Raw genomic sequence first — 9,937 nt, forward strand, 5'->3', positions numbered from 1 at the left:
GAGGGGGAGTTGAAATGGTTTGCGACTGGGAGGTATAGTTGTCTGTTGCGAACCGAGCGTAGGTGTTTCACAAAGTGGTCCCCAAGCCTCCGCTTGGTTTCCCCGATGTGGAGGAGGCCACATCGGGAACAGCGGATAAAGTATACCACATTAACAGATGTGCAGGTGAACATCTGTTTCATGTGGAAGGTATTCTTAGGGCCTGGGATGGGGGTGAGAGGGGAGGTGTAGGGGCAGATGTAGCACTTCCTGCGGTTGCAGGGAAAAGTGCCGGGTGTGGTGGGGCTGGAGGGGAGTGTGGAGCAGACAAGGGAGTCACAGAGAGAGTGGTCCCTCCGGAAGGCAGATAAGGGTGGGGAGGGAAAAATGTCTTTGGTAGTGGGGTCAGATTGCAGATGGCGGAAGTGTCAGAGGATGATGCGTTGGATCCGGAGGTTGGTGGGGTGGTACGTGAGGACGAGGGGGATTCTGTTTTGGTTGTTATTGCGGGGAGGGGGTGTGAGGGATGAGTTGCGGGAAATGCGAGAGACACGGTCGAGGGTGTTTTTGACCACTGTGCAGGGGAAGTTGCGGTCCTTGAAAAACGAGGACAAGTTGTGGGGGAGTTGCTTTATGGAACACCTACGCTCGGTTCGCAACAAACAACTACACCTCCCAGTCGCGAACCATTTCAACTCCCCCTCCCACTCCTTGGACGACATAGCCATCCTGGGCCTCCTGCATTGCCACAATGATGCCACCCAAATGCTGCAGGAACAGCATCTCATATTTCGCTTGGGAACCCTGCAGCCCAATGGTAGCAATGTGGACTTCACAAGCTTCAAAATCTCCCCTCCCCCGACCGCATCCCAAAACCAACCCAGCTTGTCCCTGTCTCCCTAACCATTCCTCCCATCTCAAGCCCTACCCCCATCTCCTACCCACTAACCTCATCCCACCTCCTTGACCTGTCCGTCCTCCCTGGACCAACCTACCCCTCCCTACCTCCCCACCTACATCCACCTTTACTGGCTCCAACCCCGCTTCTTTGACCTGTCTGCCTCCTCTCCACCTATCTTCTCCTTTATCCATCTTCTTTCCGCCTCCCCCTCTCTCCCTATTTATTTCAGAACCCCCTTCCCCTCCCCCATTTCTGAAGAAGGGTCTCAACCCGAAACGTCAGCTTTCCTGCTCCTCTGACGCTGCTTGGCCTGCTGTGTTCATCCAGCTCTACACCTTGTTATCTCAGATTCTCCAGCATCGGCAGTTCCTACTATCACTGAATAAATATGTTTCCTTCTTTCTTCATGACATCATGATTCCATTCTTTGCTAATATGGTGAATTTCCTTTCTGCTGTAGATAATTCCAAACCCACGGAGGAGGAACAGCCATTACAAAATGCATTCAGAAGTGATTCTGCAGTCATCGGAGGTAAGAAATAAAGATTTGCTATCACAAAAACTTTTTAAGTGGTGCATTTGAAGAAGGAATAATTTCTTATGTTCTGTAAAATGGCTAACATGTATGAATGCAGCAGAGAAAAGCCAAAAGCTGATTTCCGGTATTAGAATACTACGATTTACATTATAAGTAACAAAGGTGGAATTAAAATGCTGAGATTATTCAGACCCAGCTAACACTCCTATTCTCCTGTGAAGGGAATAGGAAAAGAATAATAGATTCATAAAAAGGTTACAGCACAGAAAGTGGCCATTCGGCCCATCATGTCTGTACTAGTTTTCTGCGACAGCAATGCACCTAGTGACACATGCCTGCCTTCTCTACATACCCAACAAATGTTTCCTTGTCAAATAATAATTCAACTTTGAAGCCCCTGATTAAATTGGTCTCCATGACGATCTCAGATAGTGCATTCCAAATTCCAACAGTGCACTGCATGAAAGAAAAAGCTTTTCTTCATGTCACCATTGCTTGTTTTATCAATCATCTTAACCCTGAGTCCTCTGGTTCTTGATCCTTCCATCAACGAGACTAATTTTGCCCAATCTGCTCTCTCCGGCTCCCTCATAGTTTTGGATACCTCCATCAAGCCTTTCAACCTCAAATTTGCCAAATTGTTTTTCCGCCTCAAACATATGCAGATTTCTGAATGCTGCACACAGATGGTATTGCAACCATTTAAATTGCAGGAAACATGGTGAATGTTTCCATTATTTGGGTGTACCCATTCTAAACTGTACGGTTCTGGTTTGTGATCAGTAATTTGCTGATTTCTGGGTGGTTCAAATCACCCCCAGATTTCTGATTCTGAAACTGGACCTATTTAGGAATGTGAAATGAAGAAGTGGGTATACAGGTGTTTCAGCTCAATAGAATCTCTGTGTTTATCAAATATGAAAGGTCTGTATAGTACAAGAAATAAAGGCAAATGTAATAGACAGTGAAATTAACACTAGCAATTATACAGAGGATAGTACATTAGACACGGGTTGAACACTATTAGAAGCTAAACAGCAGTTCTAATCACAAACTTCAATCAGGCTTCCTACCCTTGGGGTTCTTGCACTGTAACCACCCACCTTCCCCTCCCTGCTAGCTAGGTTGGGAGACTTTGGGGTCTCGGGAGTTTCAGCTCACCACTTGAGGACAACACAGTTTTAAAGTGCATCCAGTTGCTGAGGATCTTGCTGTTGGTTCAGAACAGGCCCGTGTCTGGAAGCTCTTGTTCGGATAGTGCTTTGTTGGCTACCACCCCCAACTCTCAGATGTCCTTTGTTACGATGCTACCCTTGGTATGGCTTCCCAATTCAGGTGCTGAGTTCGGGCTCTGGATTCAGCTTCTCTGTTCAGCCTCTGTGGTTCTTGGTTCCAAAGCTGCTTGTTGGCATTGGAAGCCTGTTGGGAAGCTGTTTCTGCAGAAGCTTGTTGTTGAGAAAGCTCTCTTCCCAGGTCAGATCAGGGCTAGCAGTTATACAAACTGTGTGCCCTGTTATCTCTTCTCAAATCTGTGTTGCCATTGTGTTTCTGGTATTTTCGTTGAGGTCAGTTGGTTTCCTGATAGTTAAGAGTATGTGTGAATGTATTTTGATTGAAGTTAAATGTCCAGTATCTCTGAGGATCCATACTGTCTGCATGGGGTATCCCAAGGTATACACCCCCTCCCCGCAATAACAACAAAGACAGAATTCCCCTCGTCCTCACGTACCACCCCACCAACCTCCGGATTCAACGCATCATCCTCCGACACTTCTGCCACCTGCAATCTGACCCCACTACCAAGGACATTTTTCCCTCCCCACCCTTATCTGCCTTCCGGAGGGACCACTCTCTCCATGACTCCCTTGTTCGCTCCACACTCCCCTCCAGCCCCACCACACCCGGCACTTTTCCCTGCAACCGCAGGAAGTGCTACACCTGCCCCCACACCTTGCCCCTTAACCACATCCCAGGCCCTGAGAAAACCTTCCACATTAAACAGATGTTCACCTGCACGTCTGCTAATGTGGTATATTGTGTCTGCTGTTCCCGTTGTGGCCTCCTCTACATCGGGGAAACCAAGCAGAGGCTAGGAGACCACTTTGTAGAACACCTACGCTCGGTTTGTGAAAAACGACTGCATCTCCCAGTCGCGAACCACTTCAACTCCCCCTCCCACTCCTTGGACGACATGTCCATCCTGGGCCTCCTCCAGTGTCACAATGATGCCACCCGAATGTTGCAGGAACAGCACTCATATTTCGCTTGGGAACCCTGCAGCCCATTGTCTCAATGTGGATTTCACAAGCTTCAAAATCTCCCCGCCCCGACCTCATCCCAAGACCAGCCCAGCTTGTTCCCGCCTCCTTGACCTGTCCGTCTTTTCTCCCATCTATCTGCTCCTCCCACCTCACTGACCAACCCCCGCGCCCACTTCCAACCTACTAGCCTCATCCCCGCCTCCATGACCTGTCCGTCTTCCCTCCTACTTACCCGCCCCTCCCTCTCAACTGACCAACCCCAATCCCAACTCCCTACTTACACTCACCTTTATTGGCTCCATCCCCACATCCTTGACCTGTCCGTCTTCGCTCCACCTATCTGCTCCTCTATCCACCTTCCATCATCGGCTCCCCTCCCTCTCTATTTATCTCAGAGTCCCCTTCCCCTCCCCCATTTCTGAAGAAGGGTCCAGACCCGAAACGTCAACTTTCCTTCTCCTCTGATGCTGCTTGGCCTGCTGTGTTCTTCCAGCTCTACACCTTGTTATCTCAGATTCTCCAGCATCGGCAGTTCCTACTATCTCTGTAAAAGTTAGTTCTGGTCAAGAGTGTTAGGTCTGGTTGATTGTTCTCTTAGAGTGGAGATGTAAATTGATGAACAACAGTCCCAGACAGAAATCATTCAGGCTCTATCCAGACTGAGCTCTGGATTTTGTCCACTATTTTAGATGTTAGAAGAGTCCAGGGCCTTGTCTAGTATTTTAGATGATGGGAATTTTTGCTCAATCCTACAAAACCCAGCCACAATATGTAAGCTCAGTCTCTTCCTGTCTGGAAGACCGGCTGATGGAAAATGGTTCCCTAGCAGAGAACATCACTGTTGCCATCCTCCTCCACTTCATCAGACAAATCAAAACAATCCGCAGGAAGACCAGTAGCAATGGTGCGTGTTCTTTACATTCACTTAGCATTGGTTACAGGTATGAACAACATGGAAGTTGATGGATAATCTTAAAACCTGCAGCCACAGAGATAAGAGAAAACAAGCTCAGAAAGTAAAATGCATGCTATGATTTAAGGAAATGAGAAAGAAAAATGAGGATTCTTATGAAAACAATACTAATGTAATTAGGACATAAAGAGAAGGTTTGAAGAGAAATTTATTTGGGATAATTTTAAAAAAACTCCAAGGATGTTTGTCACAGGGAAATGTTAAAGAACAAACTACCCAGTTACAAAAACAGAAGTTGCTGGGAAAGCTCAGCAGGTCTGGCAGCATCTGTGAAAGAAAAAATTCAGAGTTAATGTTTTGGGTCCAGTGAAGAAGGGTCACTGGACCTGAAATGTTAACTCTGATTCTTTCCCTTTCACAAATTCTGCCAGACCTGATAAGCTTTTGCAGCAACTTCCGTTTTTGTTCCTCATTTATAGCATCTGCAGTTCTTTCAGTTTTTATAAACTACCCAGTTAAGTGGTCATAGACATTTTTTAATCAATCAGTTCAGATGTTATTACACACCTGCTAGAGGAAGTGGGACTTGAACCCATGCCTCCTGGCTCGAAGGTACAGACACTACCACTGCATTACATGAGCCCTCCAACATGGTCATATTCATAAATAGATAAGTGGAAAGGGACGTATCTGAGTCAATGAAGAAAGTAGCAAAGTGAGTTCATTTAGCAATTGAAGCACTTTTAACTTTCTTAACCTCATGGAATGCAATGTAGAATAATGAAAGATTGAATCAAATGTTTAAAAGATATTTGTTATCCTGTCATCTGCAGCGATATACTGAAGTTTACAATAGAATCAAAAATTTGAGAATGTTTATGTAAAGGCATGACAAGGCTAAGGGCTAAATATTGAAAAATGAGATTAGAATAGTTACGCTGTTGATTTTTATTGCCATAAACTCGATGGGCCGAAAGACCTTCTTCCATGCTAAAGACTGCTATGACTCTTAAGTAAAAGGAATGCTAGGTTTTGAAGGCATGTCTTGCCTAATAAATGTCTTGGAATTTTCAAAGATGTAACTGGGATGATGTCTCACAAAAGAGATTCATAGCAAAAGGCATTTATGAGTTAAACAGTGAACTGGCTTATCAATTAGTCCAATAAAAAGCAGCGGAGAGATATCAATCTTAGTCCCTTGATGAGTGGAATTTGCAATCATTTCCATGATCTCCCAACTTTGTCTTAATGCCTTACAATCACCTGGCTCAGAGCTATGGTTACACACCTTTGGAGCAGGTGGGACTTGAACCCAGGTCGCCTGGTTCAGCAGGTAGGAACAGTGCTACTTCTTAATGTCTTACAATGATCTCATCAAAAGTGATGTAATTTACAATGTCTGCCTTTTTGATGCACTCAAAGTTAGAGAGAAACTAATATTTTACATTCAGGCTTCTTGTTGGAAGATTGAAATGGTTGAAGGTGTAGGAAAAGCTCAGAAAGTCATCAGACACTGTGCTGGTTCCAATACAAATTGCGCTGTAAAACGTATCTGATGTCCATAAACATGTTTGGCAAATCGATGAGAATTTTCTAATTGTAGAACAGTCTCACACTGCCACAACTTATGAGTAATTTATATTTATGTCAAAGTTTTTAAAAATGCCTTTATACTGTCTACATTAAGGATTGACAAAACCTTGAAAGTGTAGGCAACAAAGAAACTGCCAATGTGGATTCATATTTCCAGTGGCTATAAATCAGAGGAGATTACATTGATAATCTATAAAATTCCAGTGATGAAGTACAAGTGGTAAATTTTGCCATTTAGCGCTTCCCAGCAAAGCTTTGCAAATTGGAAATGTTTAGTCTGTAGGGAATCTGACTGCTTGATTTATGCCTTTCCTGCTTAACAACATGCTGTAATCACGGTACCTTCTTCAGGGAGAGAAATTCTAACTAGGTGCCCAATTAGCGTACAGGGAAATTAATCAGAAACAACAGCTTCCATTTATATATCAACTTCAACATTATAAAACATCCCAAGGCTCTTTATAGGAGCACTATCCAACAAAATTTGACATCAAACCACATTAGGGCCAGGAGAGCAAACTCTTGATCAAAGAATAAAGCTTTAATGAGCATCCTAAAATACCAGAGATACACAAAGGCAACTTAGGCAGGAAGCAACAGAACTTAGGGCCTAGGCAACTGGATGCCAGTGGAACAGTGACTAAAGTAGGTTTTGTGCAAGATTTCATTCTACGTGACCTAAGTGACAATAGGTCAGGCCCAAAGATAAAGCCTCCACCATCGAATGGCCTGTCAATATTTACTAAGTTCACGCATGGCAAAGGTGGCTTCATGAGTGAGTTACAAGAATCATACAGTACAAAACAGGCCTTTTTCCTGGACAACAAGGTGCAAGGCTGGATGAACACAGCAGGCCAAGCAGCATCATAGGAGCAGAGAGGCTGACGTTTCGGGCCTAGACCCTTCATCAGAAAAGGGGGAGGGGAAGGGGGTTTTGAAATAAATAGGGAGAGAGTGGGAGGCGGATAGAAGAGGGATGGAGGAGAGGATAGGTGGAGAAGAAACAAACAGGTCGAAGAGGCGGGGATGGGGCCAGGAAAGGTGAGTGTAGGTAGGGAGTTAGGAAGGGGATAGGTCAGTCCAGGGAGGACGGACAGGTCAAGGGGGCGGGATGAGGTTGGTCGGTAGGAGATGGAGGTGCGGCTTGAGGTGGGAGGAGGGGATAGGTGGGAGGAAGAACAGGTTAGGGAGGCAGGGACGAGCTGGACTGGTTTTGGGATGCGGTGGGGGGAGGGGAGATTTTGAAACTTGTGAAATCCACATTGATACCATTGGGCTGCAGGGTTCCCAAGCGGAATATGAGTTGCTGTTCCTGCAACCTTCGGGTGGCATCGTTGTGGCACTGCAGGAGGCCCAGGATGGACATGTCGTCTGAGGAATGGGAGGGGGAGTTGAAATGGTTCGCGACTGGGAGGTGCAGTTGTTTGTTGCGAACCGAGCGTAAGTGTTCTGCAAAGCGGTCCCCGAGTCTCCGCTTGGTTTCCCCGATGTAGAGGAAGCCACACCGGGTACAGCGGATGCAGTATACCACATTGGCAGATGTGCAGGTGAACATCTGCTTGATGTGGAAAGTCTTCTTGGGGCCTGGGATGGGGGTGAGGGAGGAGGTATGGGGGCAGGTGTAGCACTTCCTGCGGTTGCAGGGAAAAGTGCCGGGTGTGGTGGAGCTGGAGGGGAGTGTGGAGCGGACGAGGGAGTCACGGAGAGAGTTGTCCCTCCGGAAAGCAGATAAAGGTGGGGAGGGACTTTTTCCTGACCAGTTTGTACTGCCAAAAATACACTACTGCCTAAACTAATCCAACTCTGCCACAGTAGGCCCTTTACCTTAAATGTTATGACACTTCAAGCATTTTTTAATTCTTGTGAGGTTGTCCATCTTAACTACCCCCCAGGCAGTGCATTCTAGACCCCCCATCAACCTCTAGGTGAAAAATATTTTCCTCAAATACACTCTAAGCCTCCTGCTTTTCACTTTAAACATGGGTTGTCTTGTTCTTGATCTTTCGGTGAAGGTGAACAGTTGCTTTCTATCCACCCTGTCCATGCCACTCATAATCTTATGTACACTTCCCTCAAGTCCACTCTCAACCTTGTCTGCTCCAAAGAAAACATTCCAAACTTATCCAGCCTCTCTTCATGGCTGAAACATTCCATACCAGGCAACCTCCTGGTGAATCTCCTCTGCACCCCCTCCACAGCAATCACATCCTTCCTGTAGGTTGCTCGGTAACCATTGTATCCCATTGAGAAGCGGTGGAGGCAGAGAAGACAAAAAGTAGACAAGTAGCAAGCATAGCTGCATTGAAATGACAATGAATTTGGTTTACAAAAGAAAAGAGAAGACTAAAATTACATTTATTTTCTCTTGACAGGTGTTATAGCAATTGTGATATTTGTCATCCTCTGCATTTTTGCTATAACGGGACACTTGTTATATCGGAACAAAGGCACTTATCAAAATAACGAGCCCAAAAGAACGGAATATGCTGAGAGCACCGATACTGCGCTGAAGAACCATGCCAATTACCAGGATTCTGTATGCGAAAGCCGGAAGGAATATTTCATCTGACAGTGATACAGGTCCTCTTCATGGCTACACTTACAACAACACTACAGCCTGGACTTGCTGCCTGTACTATGAGTTAGCTCCAGACTCTGCAGACTAAATGGCCAAAAGTTAGCACAAAATACATGGCATATGACTAATGACTGGTTGATACTTTTGTTTACCTGACAGAACAGGGATATAGCCTATTATTTCCTGCTAACTAAATGCCAGCTCAGGGGAGTAGAATGAAGATTCCACAAATTTATGGTTACAAAAACAGCAGCTATTAAAAAATATCTTGACACTCCTCCTCAGAGTGATGTAAAACATTAATATTAACTTTTCAATGTAACTGGATATTTGGTTTATCTTCACAAGATTTATTTCTCTACCTTTTTTTTCTGGAGAGACCATTTAATTTATTCATTATGCAGGTGAAGTGTTAATAAGGTTATCAGTCTGGTTAAGTGTGGATTTATGATGAGACTTACATTCTTTCTAAACAATTTATTTACTATTGCTAATTTGGTGGTCTAACAAATTCATCTAAGCACATATGGCCACTATTGCTCATCTTATACAGTGCTGTCTTTAAAAAAAAAACTTCCAGCATATTCCCTTTGAAACTGGAAGTTTTTATTACTTAAGCTAATAAATCATAATTGACCACATTGCAATCGATTATGATTAGAAGTTAAACTCAAGCTGGTTAAGCTGAAACGTATTAGTTTGTTAAGTCCTTGCTGTGTCCCAGTATACTTGCCAACATGAGGAGTCATCCACCCACTGTCAAATGGCACCACGATGTGAACTGATGAGTTGGTGTTGGGGCACACCTTCTGGCAGGCAGGATTTAATATCTCAGCAAGTAATGGTTCATTACCCTACAACCACGGTCTACTTCAACCAAGTCTCTGAACAACATCCAAATACAACTGCAGCAGAAATGACAACAATGTCTCCCAATAGTCGGGTTATTTTTGCAACAGACTACAGCGACCAAAGAGTAGCTGCCTGAGAAAACTGGTGTGTGTAACATTAGTTCCAGCCACCTTGCGAGGTGCTGATTCCAGGTGTGACTGATGGAAGAATTATCCAGTCCTTCCCCTTCTGGTATAATGTGATCACTATGTTGCCGGGACTACAGGGTTGGAGCTAAAAGGAGAGGCTGAATAGGCTGGGGCTATTTTCCCTGGAGCATCAG

General features: G+C 44.9%; 1 protein-coding gene across 1 annotated transcript in view; it reads left to right on the forward strand.

Annotated features, from left to right (window-relative positions):
• Positions 1 to 9,394, forward strand: part of LOC109930579 (contactin-associated protein-like 5) — a 1,093,911-nt gene extending 1,084,517 nt beyond the window's left edge. Inside the window, exons 23-24 of the mRNA XM_048598831.1 lie at positions 1,341 to 1,412; positions 8,558 to 9,394. Coding sequence (XP_048454788.1) covers positions 1,341 to 1,412; positions 8,558 to 8,754 — 269 coding nt within the window. The 3' untranslated portion in view covers positions 8,755 to 9,394. The remainder of the gene's footprint in view (positions 1 to 1,340; positions 1,413 to 8,557) is intronic.
• Positions 9,395 to 9,937: the final 543 nt, after the last annotated feature.

This window comes from Rhincodon typus, chromosome 7 (genome assembly GCF_021869965.1).
Source record: "Rhincodon typus isolate 14 chromosome 7, sRhiTyp1.1, whole genome shotgun sequence".
NCBI classification, from domain to species: Eukaryota; Metazoa; Chordata; class Chondrichthyes; order Orectolobiformes; family Rhincodontidae; genus Rhincodon; species Rhincodon typus.